Below are 25,724 nucleotides of genomic sequence, written 5' to 3' on the forward strand. Positions count from 1 at the left end.
GCTTCTACGTTTCCTCTGATTCATCACAAGTGTTATTTCCTCCAGAGAGCTTTCCATGAGCACCTAGTCCAAGTCAGGCACACAAGATGAGGCCCTCTCCCTGCCCCTTCAGAGTGTGATCTTTGTCAGCGTGAGTGTTTGATGTCCGCCTTCGCCTCTGTACTGGAGCTCGGCCAGTGGGGACTGCCTCTGCTTCACTCACTCCATATCTCCGTGCCTGGTGCCACCTAGAGGCCTAGTGGCAGTGGGTAGGTGGATAGGAGAATACAGGGTCCAATTGATCACATGTTCCAGGCCATCGTGGAGAGAGAGCCCACGGCACAGAGCTAAATAGGCAGATGGAGAGTGGTGGAAATAGCCAGTGCTCAGGTTTCAACCCTGGTCCTGCCACTCAGAAGGGCTGGGACTTTGAGCAGCTATTTGAGGGCCTTAGTCGATCCAGAGGGAAAACAGGGCCCAGTGCTCTCTGTAAGTCAAGTGTGGGTTAGTGACTGGATATGTGGAATTGCATATCATACAGCAGATCCTTTATTCAAGAGGACAGACTGTGACACATCCAGAAACAGCCAGCTATAGGCAAAGGCTTAACAGTTAGGAGCCTGCTACTACCTGTGATCCCTGATGGCTTCTCCCTTGACCCTTAACCCTGAGGGCCTGGCCCCATCACTTCATGCCAGCAAGTTCTGCGGACTGAACAGATGTGGTCCGAACAGGGCAAGTGGTCAAGGCCAGAGGCACGGATGGAAGGGTACCAGTATGGGCCTTGGCATATGTGGCTCAGCCCAGCTAACCCTGCTGTGTCCCATAACCCTTCTGGGGTGGCCGGCCCCATAGGATACAGACACTAGAGTGCCTGTCATTCAAATGTGGGAGGCTTCTCCTCAGCCTCCTTAGGACTGACCGAATTGAGGCCGGGGCTGCCAGGAACCAGACTTCTAAGGCAGGGGGGGCTTTACCAGGAGCAGTTGTGTGTCAGGACCCCATGGAAGGCTTTTGGGCAGGATGAAAATAATGCTTTCAGAAGATCAAAGTCTGGCAGGCTGGTACCAGTCAGTGAGGGATGGGGTGAGCCTGCACAAAGCTTACCTGGTCTCCGAACTGCTCAGGGGAGGGGGGTTCCTACTCTATCCCTGATAAGTGTTGAGTGAGGTGGAGGAGATGTATCGGTTTCTGTCTGCTCCAAACCCCTTAAAGACGCGCATGTGCACAGGCGCGCATGCACGGAGAGACTAGTGGAAGCCATAGGGACCACAAGTTGCCTGCTACCCACATATGCAGGGCTTGGCCCTCGTTCCTTTATTTGTGTATCACAGCCGTGGGTGCTCAGCAGAGTAGAGCCCCAGGGGCTGTGTTAGATGCTGAGGGTTCCACAGGTACCACACAAACATGCTCGCTGCCCTCACACAGCTCTCAGTCCAGGCCAGGCAGCTATCTTATTCAAATAAAAGAAAAATAGACTTGAGGCAAAGAGAAAGGTGGTGAGGGAGACTGGCAGGCAATCAGCGAGGTGGGAGACTGTCAGCGAGCCTAGCTGAAGAGGGAGAGGCCATTCTAAGAAGGGGTCACGGAGGTGGTCTGGAAGGGTTCTCGGGGTATTCAAGGAGGGCAGAGCAGGACCCTGAGGTGGAAGACGTTGATGCATCTACAGTGGTGAAAAGCTTAGAGCCTGGTGGCTGGACAGGGGCTTGCAGACCAAGCACAGGCTGTGGAGGTCTGGCCCTGTAGGACTTTACAAGCTGAGGTTTGCACTAGGGTTTCGTTCTGGCTGCAGTGGGGATCAGAGGGTAGTTTGCAGCCGGGTCTGGCTCGGTTAACAGCTGTACTTGGATCTGTTGCCTTTAGTTGCTGCGTGGGGTGGGGTGGGGTAGGCTACAGAGCCAGAGAGATGGCAGGGAGTACCGGGAGGTTGCTTGCCACCTCCAGATACCTCCCGAGCCTGGAACATGGCTCTTGGCTCTGTATGTCCCTCTCTTCTCTCTTTCCCAGAGTTCTTTGATATCAGTGGCTACAAATGCATCCGGGCCTTCACCTTTATTGATCTAGATGGCTGTGCCATGGCCATGCACTATTGGTAAGTCTCACAGGAGATGGCTACAGGGTCTTGCAGCTACCACACTAGCCACATCACTAGGAAGAGGGCTGGGACCCAGAGAGGCACTAAGAGAGCTGGTTCTGCTCATTGCCATATTGCCCCTCGCTGATTCTCTCCTTGGGTCTTGCAGTCACTCTAAGAGTAGTCATCCTTACTCACCCTGCTCCCTCCTCTCTTATCCTGTTAGCCACCAAGTGTTAGCAGAGGCTCGCTTTGCTGCATTGAGGTCTCTGAGAAGTAAAAATGATTGAAACAGAACCTGAATTTTGGTTCAGTGATGATTAGGGTATGTTTGGTCACTGGGGCTGAGACCGGGACCGAAGCTAGAAGTCTATTAGAACTGCCCTTGTCCCTAAGGTAAAAGGGCCTTGGTAGAAGGCTCCACAGTGAAGAGTTAATAACCTAAAAACTTCAAGCAGCTGGAAAAACTCCATGCAGAAAGATCTGATACACTGATAGTATCGGTCGTATCAGTGGGCAATTAGGAGCATGGAGGTTAGTGGCAAGGGGTCAATGTGTCATTAGGACCTCCCAGGAGAACTCCCGGCAGGGATGCCAGTGTAATGAGGACCTTCCTTATGAGCCCAGAAAAACAGAGAATAGGTCTGCAGACAAAAATCTTCCTACCCAAAAGCTCCCTTTTCTTCCCCAAGTACCCAGTGCCCTAGTGCAGTCTCTGCTCTCTCAGGGAGGCTGCTGATGAAAGGACAACCTTCTTCTACAGAGATCAGTCTCCTCTCTCCTTTAACAGTATGTTCTATTCTTATCTCTCCCCAGGACTGACTGTCACAAGGCTGTGTTCTGCTTTGGGGACACCAAGGGCAATGTCGTCATCTTCATCTCGGACAACGTGGTTGGTGGGCTGTTCAACCCACAAATCCTCCCCCGGACCTCCAAATGGGGTAGCTAAAAGACGTGGGCAGAGGTCCAGGGAGTGGGTAGATGTGAGTACTAAGTTGGCCATGGTCTGTGAGGTGTTCTTGCCTCCCCGCCCCTGCTCTGAATCTCTAGAGAGGAGGTTCCTTGGAGTTCAGAGGGCACCATGCCTACTGCGGTTAGAGGACAGTGCAGTGGAGGTAGGAGAAGGCCAGAGGGTCTGAGTGGGGGACAGTCTTGGGAGGTGGGAACTTTTACAGTTGAGGACTGAAGGCTGTGGGTCCTTCTCATCTCTGGGGAAATGAAGTGCTAGACTGGGACCCTGGGACATGTCTCCTCTCCTCCGAGCCCTATCTGATGGATGTGAGAGGGATTCTGCTCTACCTGGGTTTGAGCTATCTTTGAATGGGTCAGAGTAGGCTGGGAAGACCATGGTGGGTGTGGTGGAGCCCATTGGACCTCCCGGCTCGGCTCGCCAGCATTGTGAATAAGCAGTTGTCGGCTGAGCTTTTGAAACATCATCTCCTGTCATCTCCACCCACGAGGACTGGTGACTTGTTACTGCCCATTAAGAGGTTGAGTGAGCTGAAGCTATTCTCACACACCCGGAGGCTGGGGAGTGGCGACTGAGATCTGTGTGTTCAGAGTCTCCAGTTGTCATCACTTGCTGGGATGTTCCCTACGTTGACTAAGGAAGTGGTTCAGAGCTTCTTTGCTAATGGGTGCAAGGTCAACAGAGGCCACGGGCCTGGGGCTGCCTTGTAGACTCACTGAAGCTGTATCACAGCTAGAATGGAACCTTTGGTGTGGCTCTAGGACTCTAGCCACCCCAGGAGCACAGGACCCTGGGGCCCTGCCTGCAGGGAAACTGACCTCCCTTCCATTCAAGACACCAGAGCAGCCCTTGCTGGGACTGTAAGCTAATGAGGTCTCCAAGGGTCCCCAGACCTTGGCAGGGACACTGTTAAGCTTGTTTCTTGATGTTCAGTGTTAAGGAAGGGAAGATGCAAAAACTCGTGCCCTGGTTCTGTGTATCCGTGTGCGTGCATACCCTGTGTATTGAATCTGGAGCTTTCCATATGTCAGATAAGCTTTGTAGCCCTGAACAACACTTCCAGCTAGCACTTTGTCCTTGTCCCATCAGCCCCCGGTTACTGCCATGTCCCCGTCATGTTTGTGCCACCCTGGGAACTAGCTTAGAGGTTGTGGTGGTCTCTTCGACGAGTGGTGAATGAACAAGACACAGGATTAGGTTAGAGTGTTGGATGTGAGCCCTTCCGGGCCACCTACTAGTTGACGGCTGGGAACAGATATGTAGACATGGTGAGATGAGAGAGGGGATGGACAAAGTTAAGAAGTATGGACCTAGCTCTGTGTGACCTGAAGCCAGTTGCTTAACCTTTCTGCGCATCCGTCTCCTTATTCAACTGTGTGCAGGGACGACTACACCTAAGTTTGGGTTCTGCTCTTGGGTGTATATAGTAAGTGTTGGGTACGTAAAGTGGCTCCGGGATCTCAGAGCTTAGTGGGAGAGATGGGCTGTGTACATGGCTTTGCGGCAACTTCCATGTTAGCAGCCACAAGCAGCATCCCAGCTGGCTCAAGACTTCTTTTGTGTGTATTCATGTTCATGTATGTGTGCATGTGTGTTTTCTGGATGCTTGTGAGTGTGTGTGTGTGTGTGTGTGTGTGTGTGTGTGTGTGTGTGTGTGTGTAGACCAGAGGTCAACCACAGGTATCATTCCTCAGGGACTGTCCATCTTGTGTTTTTGAGACAGGGTCTCTTAGAAGGATCCCAGGTTCACCAGGTTCCAGGAACCCTCCTGTCTCCACCCCTCCAGCTCTGGGAAGACGTGTGCTTTTCACAGGCTCTGGGGATTAAGGTGGATCCTCCTTCTTATGTAGCGAGCACTTTACCGACCGAGTTACCTCCCTAGCTTGGAGACTTTCTTTCTTTCTTTTTTTTTTTTGCAAGCTTCCTCTTACCCTTGTATAGATGCCGTCGTACCCTACACCCATCCCTTCCAGTGTTTTTCCTTCGCCATCCCTGGGAGTTGCTTTCAGACGTAAAGTCAAACTGACCAGTATTTCTGACCTACTTCCTTGAACAGCTGCTGACCAAACAGATGTCCCTTGGACTCATCCATCTCAACCAGTTTGCTCTCCCCGGGGGTTAATCAACTGCTGACTGGGTGGTTTCACAAGGGCAGAGCAGCCGGTGGCATGCATGAGTTGTTCATGATACATGTGTGCACCCTGTACTTCTTGGGACTTTTGCTTTCTGGCCAAGGAGGCTATGCATTCCAAGACACAATGGCGAGCCCTCAGGGGATCATGGTCAGAGTGAACACAGCCTCTGTTCATTCTCTGGAACTCACCACTGGGGAGCTCGTTTGTTCAGATGGCAGCACCTGAGAGTGCATGGACCCCGGTCACTGTTGCACTGTGGGCTCGCAGGGAAATGCTGGGGTAGGAGGGGAACAGGGGAGGCACTGGAGAGCTCATGAAGTTACTCAGGGCTCCCTGGAGGGGCTGGTTGGCCAGTGTCCTTGGTATGGAAGATGCTGTCATCTAAGCTGGCAGAAGAGAGGTTGCTAATGAGTACTTGGGTCATTTCCCTATCAGATCACTGGATCCCTGTCTCCTTGAGGAGGCTCTTGAACGAGAAGTCCCCTCTGTATAGAAGTTTCCGAATGAAGGTAAGTTGTGTCTTCTTCCCTTAGCCTGTAACTATCCACGTACAAGCTCAAGAAATAAATGCCCCAAACGGACCTGTCCTCAAGGCCCAGTCAAGAACAGAGTGCAGGAAGTGATTGCATCCCGTCCACACATCTCTAGGACAAGGGTGTATGTGTCCCAGGGCTGGCCTTGAATCTCACTGCCTTGTTGGCTTCCCCCAGGCAGAGAATGTAACCTTTATCTGGACAACTGTTGGCTTGCTATTTAGCTTCCCCACTCTCTTCTCTCAGTGCTGGCTAATTCAGCAAGCAGAGGAAATCTGCCTTAGAACACAGTTATGTCGCCCCAGAGGCTTCCTGTCATACTTGAAACCATCTCAAGTCTTTAACTTGAGCATCAAACACAAGCTGATCAAGCCCCTGGCTTGCTCCGTTGTTCGGTCCTCTCCCACCTCCCTGGAGTCTGGAGTCTCATGTATTCAAGGCTGTCCTTGAACTTGTTATGTATCCAAGGATGACTGAGTTTCTGATCTTCTTGCCCCCATCTTCCAAGTGCTGGTATCACAGGCTTGTGCCGGGGATTGAAGCTGGCTGGGGCTTTGTGCCTGCCAGGCAAGCGCTCTACCGCCTGAGCCACGCCCCCATCTCCTCTTCTTTCTTCTCTTTTGTTGCTGAGGCAGGCTCCCTTGCTTTCCCCAGAAGCCCCCAAGCCCCTTCTTACCACAGGGCCTTGGCACACGCTGCTTCCTTGGGTCTTCTGCTTGGCTCACCTCTCATCCCCTTCTCCCAGGTCCTAACACCCTGCTGCCGCCTCAGAAGAGGTTATTAGCCCCAGCTTTGAAGTATCTAAGTGTGCCCTTGTCCTGACCTCTTCACCACAGTCCCTCCAGGACAGGGGCTTGGTGGCTTGTGCTCTCTGTTCTGTCTCCAGCTCCTGCACCCAGGGCCCAGTGCCTCCTGTTACGTTTGAGGAGCGAATGAAGGGATTGGGGCTCTCAGGGCAGATCTGAGTGGCACACAGGGAATGGGCACGGAATCTCACAGGAAGTGGCACCCACACTATTCCCCTCCCCCACTCACCTTTGTTTTCCTTCTTTTGGAGACTGGGCTTCATGTTTCCAGGCTGTCTGTGAACACCTGATCCTTCTACCTCCGTCTCTCAAGTGCTGGGGTGGCTGCGTGCTCCCCCATGCTCGCCTCCTTTCCCCTTTTCATCCATGGTCGTTTCATTTGGAAGACCTCTGCCCTTGGAATTACTAAGCATCCCAGGCCAAATTCATTGCCTGGGCTTAGGTACCATTATTGTGACAGGCATTAGAGGAAATAGTGACATTAGACCCAACCCAGTGGTTTACATGTATAAGGTGCCACTGAATACTTGATAATCTCATTTGTCTGTCCCATCCCTGTTGTTCACTGTCTGGAGGGAAGTCTCTGGACCAGAAGGCTAAGCACAGGTGCTAGCCAGGGCCAGAGTGTGGATGTATCATTTTGCTCTCTGTTGCTGAGATAAAACACTGAGCAACATCAATTCAGGCATGGAAGGGTTTCTTCGGCTTACACGATTCCATCACCGTCCATCACTGAGGGAAGTCAGGGTAGGAACTCAAGCAGGAGCTGAGGCAGGAACCATGGCGGGGTGCTACTTACTGGTTTTCTCTTCACATTTTGTTCAGCTTGGACCACTATCCAGGGCTGGCACCACCCACAGTGAGCTGGACCCTCTTACATCAATCATAAATCAGGAAAATGACCCCACAGGCCAGTCTGACAGAAACAATTCTTCTATTGAGGTTCCCCTCTTCCTAGGGTTTGTGTCAAGTTGACAAAATCTTGACTGCACTGAGGGCAGTGGGAGCCGGGGCTAGCCCACCTTCTCTGCCCTCCGAGTGCCGTCTCTGTTGCTAGAGTCCGGGCAGAGTGTGTATCCTACCCCTCCTGGCAAGTACAGAGTATGCGAATGGACCCAGAAATGCAGGCTCCTGTCGTGGAGGTAGCGAGTAGAAGGCAGACTGGGACGTAGGCACCCTTGATTTCAACTTCACTCTTTCTTCCTGCTTGGAAGAATGATATCATCATGACCCAGTCTCTGCAGCTTCTAAGTATAAGAGGCTCTTTAAAAAAACCACAGGAGTCCAGATGATGGTAGGCTTGGTGTTTTTAAGCAGTTTCCGAGACAAGGATGGGCCAGACACCTTGACCATGAAATCTGGCTTTGGCCACATCCTTTGTCAAGTTGCGGTCACTAAGGCAAGGGCCATAGATTTTTTGTGATCTCCAGTCCTATCTGGCCCTGGCCCTGGCTATGTTCCAGGGGCAGGATATGGAACTTGACTTCTCTCCAGGAGGTCTCCTGCTACAGCCATTTTCTCTCCCAGGGTCTCCACCCCAACTGGTGTCAGCAGATCAAGTACATCCCGCAGCTGAATGTAGTGGTCTCGTGTTCAGCCGTTGAGAAGTCCTCTCTGGTGCTGATAATACTGCCGCCCAAAGATCCCGAGAGACCCAAGTAAGGAGCACACGGTGGGGGGAGGTAGATCACAGGCAAGCCCCAGACAAATCTCCTTCCCTCTGCCACACGCCAGCCCTGCTGAGAGAAGACGTGCCTTTCTCTGGGTTAGTGTCTCATCAGTAGGACACTGTCCTGAGGCTCATGCTAGGCTCCAGGAAGCAGCCTGTGTCCCTGGGCTGACAGTAGATGTGGGACCTAACTCTGCTTGCTCTTTAATCACGATTCTGTAATTTCTACCAGTGGCAGAAGGGTAACAGGTAATTCTCTCCCCGCATCTCCCCAGTGTGTGTGTCTTGGGGGTGGGGAATGCGTGCCTTAGTTCACGTGTGGAGGTCAGAGGCAACCTTGGGTGTTAGTCCTCACCTCCACTGTTTGAGAAAAGGCCTCTTTGTTGTTGTCTACTATGTCCATGAGACTGGCTAGTCTGTGAACCCCTAAAGGTCCTCCTATTTTGGCATCACAGCTTGCTGCAGAAAGACTGGATTAGGGGTTGGGGATTTGCTCAGTGGTGAGCGCTTTGCCTAGGGAAGCGCAAGGCCCTGGGTTCGGTCCCCAGCTCCGAAAAAAAGAACCAAAAAAAAAAAAAAAAAAAAAAAGAAAGACTGGATTACAGAGGTGCACTACAGTGCCCCAACTTTCCATGGCTTCCAGAAACTCAAACTCAGTTCCTCAGGCTTGTGTGGCAAAGACTCTACCCACTGAGCCACCTGCCCAGCTCCAGTAGGTCTGTTTTATCCATCCATCCACTTAATAAAAAACAAACAACAAAAACAAAATCAACTCCAGCATCTGCTAAGTAGGCAGATAAAAGGCACGACCCCCCCCCCCCCCCGCCCCCCTGTTGAGCTAGGGTCTCATGTAACCCGAGCTGGTCTTGAACTTCTGATCTCCTGCTTCTACAATGCAAGGGCTAAGGTTACAGGCCTGTGCCACTGGCTAGGCTCGACATTTCTTACTGAAGCAGGGAGAGCGAGTGGCTTCACTCTGGGCCCTCGGTTTTCTCACCCCTGAAAGGGTGAAGCCAGTGCTCATTTACCTCAAGGATTCCTGGAGTTAATGTTCTGTGTGGCATATGTTGAACCACATAGCAAAAACAAGCAGCAAAACCACCAACCTCAGAATAAGTTAATTAGACTAGCAAAAGGCCCTCTTCTCTTTCCACAGCAAGCCATGATGCAGAAAACCCCACAAGCCTGCACATTTATTCTTTGAGACAGTTCCAAACCTATAATTTCATTCCAGATTTCTTTTCTTTTGAGACAGAGTTTCTCTGAGTAGCCCTTGCTGGCCTCGAACTGAGATCTGCCTGCCTCTGCCTCCAGAGTGATGGGGTTAAAGGCATGCACCACCACTGCCTAGCTAGAATTTTCCATTTAATTGTATTTAATGGCGCATTCCTGCCCAGGCCCTTTGCTTCTCTCTGCCTGCTGTGTTCTTGCTTTTCTTTCTCTCTGCCTGCTGTGTTCTTGTTTCTCTCTCTCTCTCTCTCTCTCTCTCTCTCTCTCTCTCTCTCTCTCTCTCTCTCTGTTTCTTGTTTGATTTTTGAGACAGAGACTTGCTGTGTAGCTCAGGCTGGCTTTGAATTTGGGGTCCTTCTGCTTCTATCACCCAAGTACTGGGATTATAGGCACGAGCCACCATATCTGGCTTTCTTAGTCTGTTTCTCCCTTGTTGCCAGGGGACCAACCCAAGGTCTTGTGCTTCCTGGGCAAGTACTCCCTCACTGAGCGAAAGCCCAAACTTCCTCTTGTCCCCACCCCACCCCCTTCTTTCTTTTTAAAAAATGTTTTATTTTTGAGACAGGGTTTCACTGCATAACCCTGGCTGGCTTAACTCATTATGTAGACCAGGCTAACCTCTAATTTACGGAGATCTCCCACCTCCTGAGTGCAAGGATTACGGCATGTGTCACCAGTCCCTGCATCTTTTTTCTTCTTTCCAAAACAAAACAAAACAAAACCCCCACAGCTTCTCTGTGTAGCCCTGGCTGTCCTGGAACTCACTCTGTAGATCAGGCTGGTCTTGAACTTAGCAATGTACCTACCTCCACTCTTGAGTGCTGGGATTGAAGGCGTGTGCCACCACTACGTTTTCTTTTTTTTTTTTTCTCTTTATTAACGTGAGTATTTCTTATTTACATTTCGATTGTTATTCCCTTTTCCCGTTTCAGGGCCAACATCCCCCTAACCCCTCCCCCCCCCCTTCTATATGGCTGTTCCCCTCCCCATCCTTCCCCCATTACCGCCCTCCCCCCAACAATCATGTTCACTGGGGGTTCAGTCTTAGCAGGACCAAGGGCTTCCCCTTCCACTGGTGCTCTTACTAGGCTCATTGCTACCTATGAGGTTGGAGCCCAGGGTCAGTCCATGAATAGTCTTTGGGTAGTGGCTTAGTCCCTGGAAGCTCTGGTTGTTTGGCATTGTTGTTCATATGGGGTCTTGAGCCCCTTCAAACTCTTCCAGTCCTTTCTCTGATTCCTTCAATGGGGGTCCCATTCTCAGTTCAGTGGTTTGCTGCTGGCATTTGCCTCTGTATTTGCTGTATTCTGGCTGTGTCTCTCAGGAGAGATCTACAACCGGCTCCTGTCGGCCTGCACTTCTTTGCTTCATCCATCTTGTCTAATTGGGTGGCTGTCTATTTATGGGCCACGTGTGGGGCAGGCTCTGAATGGGTGTTCCTTCTGTCTCTGTTTTAATCTTTGCCTCCCTATTCCCTGCCAAGGGAATTCTTGTTCCCCTTTTAAAGAAGGAGTGAAGCATTTGCATTTTTTTTTAACATAAATATTTTTATTAAAATTAACTTTGGAAACATGAATAATGACAGCATTGTTTCACATTTTTGCAATCTTTCTCTGCTTGACAACAGAAGATGGTTGGGAGTCTCAGACCTGCTTTATCTGGACATTGCTTTCACATGGAATGGCACCGGAGAAAGGAAAGCTCCCCTGAAGGGTTTCAGGACCTTTGTAGGATGGTTAACTACATGAAAATCACAACAACAGAAACAGTGTCTCAGTAGACTACAGCCACCGAACCAGCATCAGGATGGCCACGCCTTTCCTGGCCAGCATGTTTAAAGGAAACTTGAGTTCTTGTTAACTTAATTTAATTTCGACCTTTTTTTTTTAAATTCACACCAGCAAATGAACTCAAGGCCTTACAGCAGCTGAGCTACAGCGCCCCCTAGACCCCAAACTAGAATCTGATTTAGAAACAAGGTCTCCTGGATTCAAAGGATCCTTCTACCTAATTGCCAAGCACCTGGAATTACAGGCATATACTCAAACTGTCCAAATATCAGTTTTCAAGTTGACTTTAAGATCACTCTATTGCCAGCCAAGATTACATATTATGATTTTCTTTGTCAAGTTTTGTTCTAGAGATTGCAACATGTCATCCACAATCAGCACCAACTCTGTGGTGTTCAGAGCTTACAAAGCCTTTCTGTGCCCATTTGATGCCATTCACTCATTCTCATACTCCCTCACGAGAGATGAGAGCCCAGAGCAGGCCTGGCTGGTCCAAGGCTGCCATGTGCTTCCTCATTCCTGCCTGGTGCTATCTCAGAAGGAAGACAGAGCCTCAGGCATTTCCAGGTGCCAGTGACCCGCACTTGCAGACTTTAACAGGTTCCTTGTGACCTTGTGAAGACAAGTGTGTTCTCGTCAAGAACAGTGCACTTTTTGAGGCTGGCTTCCTGGCTCTGAAGAGGCTCCTTCTCAGCTCACTCTTTCCACATACATGAAACAGCAACCATCTCCAACTTAAAGGCTTTATTTGACACAAAATACAGTATGGCTGCGGGAACACCAAACTCCAAAGACAAAGGAAAGAAAAAGAACCATGGTTCTATCTAATGTATAATTAACAGGAAGTCACTAAACGAGTAACAAATGGGTAAGCTTTACGGGAGAGTCTTTCCTAATGCCCATACTTTTGGAACTCCCACTCTCTGTTGTCCAGGGGGCACACCTGCCTGGTTTTGAGCCACCGAGAGATGCAGTGGAAATGAAAGGCGTGGTTACAGACTCCCCAAGCAACCGTGCACTCTTCCGAAGTAGCTGATGCCTGGTTGGCCTGACACTCGATACAAAGATCCATAATGTGGTTCCTGCAGATGGCACAGTTATCAACCACAATATCCCAGGCCCAGAGGGCTACTGCATTCCACTTTTTAACTTCAAAGCGCTTCTTGCCCGCGCCGCTGTTGGTGCCGCTGGGGGTATCCACATCCATCGCCGCCGCCATTTTGGAAACACACTCAGCATTTGCATTTTGATCATCCGTCTTGAGTTTCATGTGTTTTGTGCATCTAGGGCAATTCAAGCATTTGGGCTAATAGCCACTTATCAATGAGTGCATACCATGTGTGTTTTTCTGTGATTGGGTTACCTCATTCAGGATGATATTTTCCAGTTCCATCCATTTGCCTATGAATTTCACAAAGTCATTGTTTTTGATAGCTGAGTAATATTCCATTGTATAGATGTACCACATTTTCTGTATCCATTCCTCTGTTGAAGGGCATCTGGGTTCTTTCCAGCTTCTGGCTATTATAAATAAGGCTGCTATGAACATAGTGGAGCACATGTCTTTTTTATATGTTGGGGCATCTTTTGGGTATATGCCCAAGAGAGGTATAGCTGGGTCCTCAGGAAGTTCAATGTTCAATTTTCTGAGGAACCTCCAGACTGATTTTCAGAATGGTTGTACCAGTCTGCAATCCCACCAACAATGGAGGAGTGTTCCTCTTTCTCCACATCCTTGCCAGCATTTGCTGTCACCTGAGTTTTTGATCTTAGCCATTCTTACTGGTGTGAGGTGAAATCTCAGGGTTGTTCTGATTTGCATTTCCCTTATGACTAAAGATGTTGAACATTTCTTTAGGCGTTTCTCAGCCATTCGGCATTCCTCAGCTGTGAATTCTTTGTTTAGCTCTGAACCCCATTTTTTAATAGGGCTATTTGTCTCCCTGCGGTCTAACTTCTTGAGTTCTTTGTATATTTTGGATATAAGCTCTCTATCTGTTGTAGGATTGGTAAAGATCTTTTCCCAATCTGCTGGTTGCCATTTCGTCCGAACCACAGTGTCCTTTGCCTTACAGAAGCTTTGCAGTTTTATGAGATCCCATTTGTCGATTCTTGATCTTAGAACATAAGCCATTGGTGTTTTGTTCAGGAAATTTTCTCCAGTACCTATGTGTTCGAGATGCTTCCCCACTTTTTCTTCTATTAGTTTGAGTGTATCTGTTTGATGTGGAGGTCCTTGATCCACTTGGACTTAAGCTTTGTACAGGGTGATAAGAATGATCTGCATTCTTCTACATGTTGACCTCCAGTTGAACCAGCACCATTTGCTGAAAATGCTATCTTTTCCCATTGGATGGTTTTGGCTCCTTTGTCAAAAAATCAAGTGACCATAGGTGTGGGGTTCATTTCTGGGTCTTCAATTCTATTCCATTGATCTATCTGTCTGTCTTTGTACCAATACCATGCAGTTTTTATCACTATTGCTCTGTAATACTGCTTGAGTTCAGGGACAGTGATTCCCCCAGAAGTCCTTTTATTGTTGAGGATAGTTTTAGCTATCCTGGATTTTTTGTTATTCCAGATGAATTTGCAAATTGTTCTGTCTAACTCTTTGAAGAATTGGATTGGTATTTTGATGGGGGATTGCATTGAATCTCTATATCGCTTTTGGTAAAATGGCCATTTTTACTATATTAATCCTGCCAATCCATGAGCATGGGAGATCTTTCCATCTTCTCAGGTCTTCTTTAATTTCTTTCTTCAGAGGCTTGAAGTTCTTATTGTACAGATCTTTTACTTGCTTGGTTAAAGTCACACCGAGGTAGTTTATATTATTTGGGACTATTATGAAGGGTGTCGTTTCCCTAATTTCTTTCTCGGTTTGTTTTTCTTTTGTGTAGAGGAAGGCTACTGATTTATTTGAATTAATTTTACACCCAGCCACTTTGCTGAAGTTTATCAGGTTTAGTAGTTCTCTGGTGGAACTTTTGGGATCACTTAAATATACTATCATATCATCTGCAAATAATGATATTTTGACTTCTTTTCCAATCTGTATCCCCTTGATCTCCTTTTGTTGTCTGATTGCTCTGGCTAGAACTTCAAGAACTATATTGAATAAGTAAGGAGAGAGTGGGCAGCCTTGTCTAGTCCCTGATTTTAGTGGGATTGCTTCAAGTTTCTCTCCATTTAGTTTAATGTTAGCGACTGGTTTGCTGTATATGGCTTTTACTATGTTTAGGTATGGGCCTTGAATTCCTATTCTTTCCAGGACTTTTATCATGGGGGGGTGTTGAATTTTGTCAAATGCTTTCTCAGCATCTAATGAAATGATCATGTGGTTTTGTTCTTACAGTTTGTTTATGTAATGGATCAAGTTGATGGTATTCTGTATATTAAACCATCCCTGCATTCCTGGAATGAAGCCTACTTGATCATGGTGGATAATTGTTTTGATGTGCTCTTGGATTCGGTTTGCCAGAATTTTATTGAGTATTTTTAAATGGATATTCATAAGGGAAATTGGTCTGAAGTTCTCTTTTCTTTGTTGGGTCTTTGTGTGGTTTAGGTATAAGAGTAATTGTGGCTTCATAGAAGGAATTCGGTAGTGCTAACATCTGTTTCAATTTTGTGGAATAGTTTGGATAATATTGGTATGAGGTCTTCTATGAAGGTCTGGTAGAATTCTGCACTAAACCCGTCTGGGCCTGTGCTCTTTTTGGTTGGGAGACCTTTAATGACTGCTTCTATTTCCTTAGGAGTTATGGGGTTGTTTAACTGGTTTATCTGTTCCTGATTTAACTTCGGTACCTGGTATCTGTCTAGGAAATTGTCCATTTCTTGAAGATTTACAAGTTTTGTTGAATATAGGCTTTGTAGTAGGATCTGATGATTTTTTTAATTTCCTCTGATTCTGATTTGTAGTTATGTCTCCCTTTTCATTTCTGATTTTGTTAATTTGTACACACTCTCTGTGTCCTCTCGTTAGTCTGGCTAAGGGTTTATCTATCTTGTTGATTTTCTCAAAGAACCAACTTTTGGTTCTGTTGATTCTTTCTATGGTTCTTTTTGTTTCTACTTGGTTAATTTCAGCTCTGAGTTTGATTATTTCCTGCTTTCTACTCCTCCTGGGTGTATTTGCTTCTTTTTGTTCTAGAGCTTTTAGGTGTGCTGTCAAGCTGCTGACATATGCTCTCTCCTGTTTCTTTCTACAGGCACTCAGAGCTATGAGTTTTCCTCTTACCACGGCTTTCATTGTGTCCCATAAGTTTGGGTATGTTGTACCTTCATTTTCATTAAATTCTAAGAAGTCTTTAATTTCTTTCTTTATTTTTTCCTTGACCAGGTTATCATTGAGTAGAGCATTGGCATTCTTCCCTTATTGTTATTGAAGACCAGCTTTAGGTCATGGTGGTCTGATAGGACGTATGGGATTATTTCTATCTGTATCTGTTGAGGCCTGTTTTATGACCAATTATATGGTCAATTTTGGAGAAAGTACCATGACGTGGTGAGAAGAATGTATAATATATATCCTTTTGCTTTAGGTAGAATGTTCTATAAATATCTGTTAAGTCCATTTGGTTCATGACTTCTCTTAGTCTGTCTACGTCTCCGTTTAATTTCTGTTTCCATGACCTGTCCATTGATGAGAGTGGGGTGTTGAAATCTCCTACTATTATTGTGTGAGGTGCAATGTGTGTTTTGAGCTTTAGTAAGGTTTCTTTTATGTATGTAGGTGCCCTTTTATTTGGAGCATAGATATTTAGGATTGAGAGTTCATCTTGGTGGATTTTTCCTTTGATGAATATGAAGTGTCCTTCCTTATCTTTTTTGATGACTTTTAGTTGAAAATTGATTTTATTCGATATTAGAATGGCTACTCCAGCTTGCTTCTTCCGACCATTTGCTTGGAAAGTTGTTTTCCAGCCTTTCACTCTGAGGTAGTGTCTGTCTTTGTCTCTGAGGTGTGTTTCCTGTAGGCAGCAGAATGCAGGGTCCTCATTGTGTATCCAGTTTGTTAATCTGTGTCTTTTTATTGGGGAGTTGAGACCATTGATGTTGAGAGATTTTAAGGAATAGTGATTATTGCTTCCTGTTATATTCATATTTGGATATGAGGTTATGTTTGTATGCTTTTCTTCTCTTTGTTTTGTTGCCAAGATGATTAGTTTCTTGCTTTTTCTAGGGTGTAGCTTGCCTCCTTATGTTGGGCTTTACCATTTATTATCCTTTGTCATGATGGACTTGTAGAAAGATATTGTGTAAATTTGGTTTTGACATGGAATATCTTGGTTTCTCCATCTATGTTAATTGAGAGTTTTGCAGGATACAGTAACCTGGGCTGGCATTTGTGTTCTCTTAGGGTCTGTATGACATCTGTCCAGAATCTTTCATAGTCTCTGGCGAGAGGTCTGGTGTGATTCTGATAGGTCTGTCTTTATATGTTACTTGACATTTTCCCCTTACTGCTTTTAATATTCTTTCTTTGTTTTGTGCATTTGGTGTTTTGACTATTATGTGACGGGAGGAGTTTCTTTTCTGGTCCAATCTATCTGGAGTTCTGTAGGCTTCTTGTATGCTTATGGGCATCTCTTTCTTTAGGTTAGGGAAGTTTTCTTCTATGATTTTGTTGAAGATATTTACTGGTCCTTTGAGCTGGTGGTCTTCTCTTTCTTCTATACCTATTATCCTTAGGTTTGATCTTCTCATTGAGTCCTGGATTTCCTGTATGTTTTGGACCAGTAGCTTTTTCCGTTTTACATTATCTTTGACAGTTGTGTTGATGATTTCTATGGTATCTTCTGCTCCTGAGATTCTCTCTTCTATCTCTTGTATTCTGTTGGTGATGCTTGTATCTACAGCTCCTTGTCTCTTCCTTTGGTTTTCTATATCCGGGGTTGTTTCCCTGTGTTCTTTCTTGATTGCTTCTATTCCATTTTTAATTCCTTCACCTGTTCGATTGTGTTTTCCTGGAATTCTTTCAGGGATTTTTGTGATTCCTCTCTATAGGCTTCTACATGTTTATTTATGTTTTCCTGCGTTTCTCTATGGGAGGAGTTCATGTCTTTCTTGAAGTCCTCCAACATCATGATCAAATATGATTTTGAATTTAGATCTTGCTTTTCTGGTGTGTTTGGATATTCAGTGTTTGCTTTGGTGGGAGAATTGGGCTCCGATGATGCCATGTAGTCTTGGTTTCTGTTGCTTGGGTTCCTGCGCTTGCCTCTCGCCATCAGATTATCTCTGGTGTTACTTTGTTCTGCTATTTCTGACAGTGGCTAGAGTGTCCTATAGGCCTGTGTGTCAGGAGTGCTGTAGACCTGTTTTCCTGTTTTCTTTCAGCCAGTTATGGGAACAGAGTGTTCTGCTTTCGGATGTGTAGTTTTTCCTGTCTACTGGTCTTCAGGTGTTCCTGTGGGCCTGTGTCCTGAGTTCACCAGGCAGGTCGCTTGGAGCAGAAAAGTTGGTCTTACCTGTGGTCCCGCAGCTCAAGTTTGCTCGTGGGGTGTTGCTTTTGAGCTCTCCATGAGGGCGGCAACCAGGAGGGCCTGCACTGCCTTTTCCGGGAGCCCCCGTGCACCGGGGTCCCAGATGGCGTTAGGTGTTTTCCTCTGGAGTCAGAAATGTGGGCAGAGTGTAGTCTCTTCTGGCTTCCCAGGCGTGTCTGCCTCTCTGAAGGTTTAGCTCTCCCTCCCACGGGATTTGGGTGCAGAGAACTGTTGATCCGTTCCCTTCAGGTCCCGGCGGTGTCTGGAGCACAGGGGACCTGCAGCTCCAGTGCCCCATCTTCCAGTTCCCAGAGGCCGTGTCTACCTTTTGTTTTCTTAATTAACATTTTTATTTGGAAAAATCTCTAACGTATACTTAACAACATTTTAAAAAAGCCATAATTCTTCATGGATTCCTTAACTAGTCCATTTAATATTCCCCCAAGTAACTCAGAAAGCCTTGTTCTGCTTCTTTGGAATCAGGAATAAGCAAAGTGCAGATGGTTTTGAACAGAGGGGTGGTGGGATCTAAAGTATGTTTTCAAGTCCAAGGGCCAGGAAGGGGTGGGGATACCAGGGAGGAGACTGTCACAATAGTTCAAGCTACATAAGATGGTGACCTGGAATTGGCCAAGGGTGGAGGTGGAGAGGTTGGAATATTTAATTTGGGGATACGTTAGAGGATGTATTACACACATTCATTCATTCATTCATTCATTCACTCATTCTCTCTCTGTCTCTTTGTCTCTGACTCTTGCTCACCAGCTTTTTTTGTTTTGGTGCAGTACCACCTCTGACCAGCAGGTGGTACTACTGGCTGCCTGCTGATCTCTGGTACTTGCAGCCCTTTTGGGGAGTAACCACTGTAGGTAAGACTTGAAGTTGCCAAACCTAATCCCTGTGGAGTCAGCCTCAGCGTCCCAGGTCCCCCAGGAACCAGGCCATTGTAGCTGGTCTTACCTCATGAGGTGGTTGAAGCCAGGAGTGGAGCTGGTAGAGGCTCAGGGATTGGGGCTGTAGGAACTGGTGTGGCGTGTGTGAAGTGCCCCATCCTACTCCCTCTCCTTCCCCTTTTCTTATCACCTCCACTGCTACCTTTCTGAAGTCATTGTCACTGCTCACTAGGTCCCGTCTGAGTGCTGTCCCTATACAGAGCCATCTGCCGGTCTTCACCAGCTGGGGCCCTGCATGAATCCTTCATAGTCCAGGCCCCGTTTACCTTGTCTGGGACCACTTCCTTGACTCTTGCCGTTCAGACTCGCCATTCCGTGGCTCTGAAGCCTCGCCTTTCCCTGCGAGCTCCCTTTAGGCATTTCTGATTACCCTGCAGCTTTCTGCCTTCTGCCCTCCTCAGAGAGGCGTCCAAAAAGGGTCCTTCGGTTTCCCTCTGTCCAGCCACCTTGCTTCCCCTGCAGCCTTCCTCACAGGTGGTCACTGTCTCTCCCATCTCTGTCCCTTTCCTTGCTCCTGTGCGTTGCTCCTGGAGACAAGGCCTGTAGAAGCACAGTGACTCCGAGTTCTGGCAAGGAGCAGGAGCTGGCGGAGTGAGTTACTCAGAAATAATTCCTTCTATCCTGGTGACTCTTGCTCCAGGACATTTCTCTTCACATACATGCACAGAGGGAGGCATCTCTCTCTTGTTTTTGTTTTTTAAAAACCTGTATTTATTGTAGGGATGCTGGCACATACCACCGTAGTAGGGGGAGGTCAGAGGACAGCTTGTGGGAGTCGGTTCCCACCTACTAAGGTTTGGTTCCCAGGAGTTGAACCTAGGTCATGAGACTTGGCCGCAAGTGCCTTTACCTACTAAGCCGTCTCATTGGCCCAGATCTCTGGCTTGCCAGTGGGTGGAAAATACGTGCTTTGATGTGTTCTTGAAAATTTGAGTCAAGGCTAGGGGTTAAGAAACAATTTGGGGATCTGGGCGTGGTGGTGCACGCCTTTGATCCCAGTGCTTGGGAGTCTGAGGCCAGCTTGGTCTACAAAGCAAGTCCAGAGCTGTTGCACAGAGAAATGCTGTTCTGAAAAACAAAACAAAACACTAATGAACAAAAACAGAAAACAAGAGGAAGAAAGGAAGAGCAAGCTGGGAGGCTAAGGGGTCTCAGAGCAGACATGGTGTGGTGTGAGGACGATAAGGAAGAGTCAGCCTGACTATCATCCCAGGCAACTTCAGAAAGTTTGGCGGCCTGGGGGCGGGGCGGGGGTGGGGGTGGGGTGGGGCGCTTACAGCCTCCGGATCTTGTCAGGGTCTGTCTGACCTTTGAGCCCTGCTCAGCCCTTCCTCTTCTCCATTCCTGGATATCTTGAGCCATTTCCTGTTTTACCCACCAGGGCAGAGTCCCCTTCTCTCTGTGGGTCTGTGACTGTGCACCCCTAGGTAAGCTCTTGATCTTAGTGTCACTAGCTCAGCAGGGCAATGTGGCTCTTGAAGATTGCATGTGCGAGTCCAGGGGCCCTGCGAGATGACACCCAGCACAGAGCGAGGGCACAGAGCTTGTATTTATTTATTTATTTACTTACTTTTGTGTGTCACTGCTTGGGAAATACTTGCCAGAGGATGCTACATGGCTAGATGTAAAACCATGTTAACTTTGTGTTTGGAACAATGCAAAATGCTTCACAAGCGGAAGCTTGCGTTTGGGTTTTTCTTCCTAAAGGGTGGGTGCCTCCCCATGAGCTATACTGATTTGGGCACCTGCTACTCTACCAGTGGTGCCAGGCCGTGCTTTGGGTGCTGGGTGAGCAACTAGGTCAGTCTGGGGTCTCTCTTCCGGGGTGGAGAGATAGTGACTGCCTCCCCACCAAGCACCTCACTCCTCTCCTTCCCAGGCCCAAGCTGCTGCTCTCAACCCGGCAGCTTTCCCTCTTGGTTTTCTATCCTAGGTTATCATCACTGAGTTTAAGAAAAGGAATTCTTTGCTTTGACTACTGTCCGGACAGGAACTTTCTGGGTAGGTAACCTTCGTGTTCCCCGGAAGTAGAGTTGGGATGCAGGTGGCAGCAGCCTGGGGATTTTCAGAGCCAAGGATAAGGCTCGGTAGCACCTGGCCTGTGTCTGGTTTCCTCCGTTGCTGATCTGTGTCACTGGGAGGTGGGGTGACTCAGGCCCTGCCAGAGATGGAGACAGGAAAGGGCAGGGGGACAGTAACAGATCGAAGTGACCTTCCCCCAGCTGCCAACTCTGCCTGGAGTCTGAGGCCTGGCCCTGGAAGAAGGCCCAGCGTAGGCCCTGGTGGCTGATACTCATTTCTTGACTCCAGCAACTGGCGGCTATGACCCCCACATCCGCCTGTGGAACCCCCTGGTCTCAAAAAGGCCCGTGTGGCTGATGAAGGGACATCAGACATCAGTGACACACCTCCTTGTGAGCAGCAAGAACGCCAGCATCCTGATCAGCATTTCCAGGGACAAGGTGTCACCCTCGGAGAACTTAGCCATCCCCTATACCTCTAGCCCTGGTCCCGGGGAAGACACTCACCCTGTGGTGATAATGTAGCTAGGCCAGTACTGGGAGGAGTCCTGCCCTTGGGCTCACACTTTGCTATAGGTACACAGGGAGGTGCCCTAGAAGAGTCATGGAGGTGGCCGCCTCAGGGGTGGGGTGGGGTGGAGCAGAGCCCAGCTCTGAGTAGTCTAGGACTGACCTGGAGTTGGGGAGCAAGGGAAGGTCTGAGGTAGGATGTGGGCTGCCTGCCATCTTTGCCTTTAGTTTGCTGAGCTTAGGAGTCCAGAAAGGATACAGGCGCTTGGGAGAGCGGAGGCAGCAATACCGTTCTGACTCACTCACTAAAGCCCTGGATTTCCGGGGTATTAGTTTAGCCTCTTCGGGCAGGGCTGTGTCAGCAGCAGACACTTTCTCCAGGGTTGGTCCTGCTCACAGGGTGCTGCCTGCATCCGCAGACCTTCCTACCTCTTGCCTATTCCCTGCAGAACGTTCGAGTGTGGGATCTGCAGGACTATGTATGCCTCCAGTCTTTCTGCGGGAAGCTTTTCCCCCTGGGCAACTGCCCCATAACCAGCGCCTACTTCCACAGAAGCAGCACGCTCATCTGCAGCACCTACAATGTGAGTGCCATCCGCTAGCGGGGTCTGTCCAGTGCCGAACTGGCCCTGGAGTCTGTGAGGCTCTGACTCCCGAGCCGCCTTGAGAGCTGGGCCCCCGCCCGTCCTCTCCTCGACCCCTGCCGCCCCGTTCTGTCCCTGCTCGTGTGTTAGTTTGGACTCTCCCGCTCCATCAGTTGTAATCAAGAACTCCAGGAAGGCAGGGAGGTCTGGGAGGAAACTGTCAGGAAGAGCATCTATGAGCTGTGAGCTGCCAGTGCCTATGGGTCTGCCCTGACTCTGAGGATGGCAGGAGGGGAGTACTGGCTCTAGAGCCGTGGTGAGGCTTGGTGGGAGCCCAGTGGTGGACAAGCAGCAAGAGCTTCTGTTTCGAAAGCTCCACTGAGGCCACGTACCTACTGTTAGCTGGCCCACTCTGTCAAGGGTCCCAGATGTCTTCCTGTGCACATGGCTGGCTCTCCCCACTTGCAGTGGGTTTACTGAAAGAAGGGTTGGCGTAAACATTTCTATTGAGTGCCAGGCTTGCCGTTAGCATGTTTAAAAAAGTAACCAGACCTTTGAAGTTCATTTCCAATCATCCTGGGCATTGGTATAGGTTCTCTGGGTGGGGCTATGACAGCATTTAACCCTCAGCTTTGTGGGGATGTGAGACTGTGTTTTACTAAGGTAAAGTTAATTCAGTGGGAACGCCACGTGTGACAGTGTTGGAGTCTACGGGTTCGTGGGCACAGGAGGTATCCTCTGAGCTGGGGCTGGACTGCTCACCGGAGGCTTCCTGATGTCGTTGTCGGACCTGGGGGCCACAATCTGCACTGAGTCAGATCTTCAACAAGCCAGTTAAGAAAGCCAAATGCATAGTGGAAAACAGAAAAAAGATTTATTTGGTGTGGTCACATTGGGTCCAGCAAACCCCTCAGGTCCATTTTTGAGGTCCTGCAGGGAGATTCAAGTTTCAATAGAGGGCCATCTAAACAGTCCCTGAAGGTGTGGCCACTTCCACCATTGACCCCTCCTTGTCTGGACTCCAGGCTCATCCTGTAAGACGGTCTGAAGAGTTGTTAGAACTCTAGGGATCTCTTTCCCAGGAGGCAAGTCCCGTGCTGTCTGGCATCCTTTCTTTCTCCACCATGAGATCCTGGGGAAATTCTCATTTCTCTGGAGTCCAACAGTGCCATAGTCAGGTGGAAAGACACAAGGGCCTCCTCAGAATGTCTTCATGTCTGTGAGTCGTGTTACAAAGGAAACCCCAGAGTAAAGCTTTAGCCCCGACCATGGGGCTTTAGGGGACCATGGACCTGGGCCTCAGGGTTATTGGAACCTGAGGGGATCCCAGGCATGGACGTAGAGATCTTGGGGCAAGCTTGGAGAAGCAACAGAACTCTGAGGTGCTAAGGAGGCTCGTGGGGCTCGGGATGTCTTGACGTCACAAGTCTCTGGAGGTTTCTCCTCAAGGCCATAGTCCCAGAGGGCAGAACCCATCTGACTACTCAGCTGCCAATCTCTCCCTCACTCCACAGATTGGGATCCTCAGAGGGTACTTGGAATCCCAGGGGCCCCTGAAAACAGGGAGGATGACGACTCACAACACACCCGTGTGCACCGTCCTCTACAGCAAGATCTTCAAGCAGGTGAGTGGGCAGGGCTGGCCTCAGCTGGGAAGAGTACCAGGACAGACAGCATCAGGACCCAGGCCTCTCCATGTGCCTGTGAGTCGGCGTTCAAGCAGCAGTTGGTTCACATGGCACTCTGGAAATGGTTAGCGCTCTTGTAGCCCCGGTGACACCAGCATCTAGACTCAAGGAAGTCCTGCAGACTGGTTGGCATGGGATCTGACTGAGCTCCCCGGTCTGGTCACTGGATTGTTGACCCCTCTGAGTATCCCTGCGGTGGGAGGTCACTTAGATCAGCTCTGAGCAGGCAGTCCTCTCAGCATGGGAACAGATGCTGGTGTGGGGTATTCCTCAAGGCTGCCAGCCTGTGAGCTACCCTAGAGTACCTCCTTGTGGAAGCTGCAGTCTGTTTCTTATGGGAAGGGCACAGAAGCCTGTGCCCGAGGCTGAGGAGCTGCGTCAGTGTGGCGGGACAGCTGGGCATATAGAATGCTTCTGAAGGGTGTGGATGGAAAGGGCTGTAAGCTCTATGCACCTCATGGCATGTCTTGTCTGTCTTGGGCTGTTTGTGTAGGAGTGGCCTTCAGCTGTGCAAGGCCAGGGCTCTCCTCCTCTTCTGTCTCCTAGCATCGTTGTCTCTGTGTTCAGTCGCCTTAGGGCTCTCAGCAGGAATATCGGCCTGCCCTAGCTTCACAGGAGCAGGAAGGAGGCAGGGAGCCATGGCCATCTTGTATCCTCAGTGCTTCTCTGTGGAAGGGCCAGCAGCCTATCTCTTGCTTGGCTTTCTCTCTCCCACTGTGGTCCTGACTAAAGATACTCTGGCAAGCGTCTTCTCTACACCATGCTGCTTTGTGCTGTGGAGAGAGTGATGAGTGTGTTGATGTAAACCATGATTCTCACCCATGAACACGAAACCAAATATGAATAACCATGGTCTGGGAACATGGATTTAGGTTGCCCCTAATTACACGTTCTGACGTTGAAGTGTTTACATGAGCGGTTATAGTCACAGGATGAAAGCAGACCATAAACCGAGGCATTTCCCCAAATACATTGGTGGGGGCATCAGGTATGGGGGACTCTGCTGTTGGTCTCACAAGTTATCCGATGTCCTTCTCAGCCTTGGGGTCAATGAAAGCTGGTGGTCTGCTAAGCTAATGCAGGCGTAAGATGTGTGCTCAGAGTTGAAAGGGTGCTGGGTCAGATATAGAGGTGGGCAGTGAATGGCTGTCAAGGGATAGCCCAGGATCATTTGGGTCTAGATGTGTTACATTCCACAGTCAAGAAGTTCTCAGCAGCTGGGCCAGCGAAGTACACTCTTTAACAAAGGTATGACTCTCCTGTCTCTCCTGGGGACTTGAGTTCCCAAGTGCCACTATTGGGTTAGTGGGGGCTTTATGAAATCGACTCCATCAAAAAGAGTAGTAGCTGCTGTTTTGAGACACAGAGCCCGGGAAGGTCTGTTCTTAGGCACAGGCTGCTGGGGTGAGGTTGGGGAAGTGGGGTGGGGAGAGAGGCCCCATTACTGCCACACAATGAGGGCACCTGTATGTGCTCTCAGGTGGTTAGCGGTTGCCTCCAGGGCATCGTGAGTGTGTGGGACATCAGCACAGGCAAGAAGAAGATGGAGTTAACCGTGTCCGGCATCCAGGAAAGCGAGCTGACGACCATGTCTCTGGACGAGTCGGAGAGGTGTCTGCTCACAGGCTTGCGTGACGGCACGGTGCAGATGTGGAATTACAACACTGGGGAGTGCCTGCTGACCTTTCCCAACCCGGACAAAGTGGAGGTCAGGAGGGCCTGTTAGCTGGAGTGGCTCCTGGGGACCCTGGGATGCACAGTGTTCTAGGAGAGGCTGCTCAGCATGGCCAGGCTGCCTCCCTTCAATCTGGCCTGAGCCCTTGGGGCCACCTGTCTCTAGCGAGGGCTCCACGGATGTAAGTTGCTCTTGTATTTCAAATGCGCAAGGGCCTATTGTTCCTCTGCACCTTGGAGCTTTGGGTTGTGTTTTTAACAGTGGGGGGGGGTGCTGGATTTGGAGGTTCCTGTGCTCACTTCTCTTTGAAAGCGTCTGTGAGGGGCACAGTGAAGAAAACGCTGGCACCATTGCTTCATGGCGTGGTTAAGGTTTTTACTGAGAGAGGGAAAACAGCCAGAGGCCCAGAGCGGAGAGAAGGAAGTAGACTGAACATGGCCAGCAGACTGGACGTGACCAGGGATGGGGAGGGGGGAGAGAACAGTGGAGATACCAGGTGGCAGGATGAGAACATAGAACAGAGCGAGAGAGGGTAAGAGGATGAGAGAGAGGGTGGGTGAGAGAGAACAATGTGTGTATGAGGAGGGAAGCCTGGGAGACAAGAAGGGCTAGGAGG

General features: G+C 49.0%; 2 protein-coding genes across 2 annotated transcripts in view; one reads left to right on the top strand and one right to left on the bottom strand.

The window, feature by feature from the left end:
- Positions 1–25,724, top strand: part of Efcab8 (EF-hand calcium binding domain 8) — a 72,250-nt gene that overhangs the window by 15,343 nt on the left and 31,183 nt on the right. The window contains exons 9-17 of the mRNA XM_032904486.1: positions 1,987–2,071; positions 2,870–2,994; positions 5,594–5,667; positions 8,025–8,155; positions 20,564–20,631; positions 20,941–21,092; positions 21,611–21,745; positions 23,260–23,370; positions 24,914–25,141. Coding sequence (XP_032760377.1) covers positions 1,987–2,071; positions 2,870–2,994; positions 5,594–5,667; positions 8,025–8,155; positions 20,564–20,631; positions 20,941–21,092; positions 21,611–21,745; positions 23,260–23,370; positions 24,914–25,141 — 1,109 coding nt within the window. The remainder of the gene's footprint in view (positions 1–1,986; positions 2,072–2,869; positions 2,995–5,593; positions 5,668–8,024; positions 8,156–20,563; positions 20,632–20,940; positions 21,093–21,610; positions 21,746–23,259; positions 23,371–24,913; positions 25,142–25,724) is intronic.
- LOC116902153 (E3 ubiquitin-protein ligase RBX1) lies at positions 11,916–12,413 on the bottom strand. The gene has a single exon (XM_032904487.1). The coding sequence runs from the start codon at positions 12,403–12,405 to the stop codon at positions 12,079–12,081; it is 327 nt and encodes a 108-aa protein (XP_032760378.1). The 5' UTR covers positions 12,406–12,413; the 3' UTR covers positions 11,916–12,078.

Source organism: Rattus rattus, chromosome 5 (genome assembly GCF_011064425.1).
Source record: "Rattus rattus isolate New Zealand chromosome 5, Rrattus_CSIRO_v1, whole genome shotgun sequence".
NCBI classification, from domain to species: Eukaryota; Metazoa; Chordata; class Mammalia; order Rodentia; family Muridae; genus Rattus; species Rattus rattus.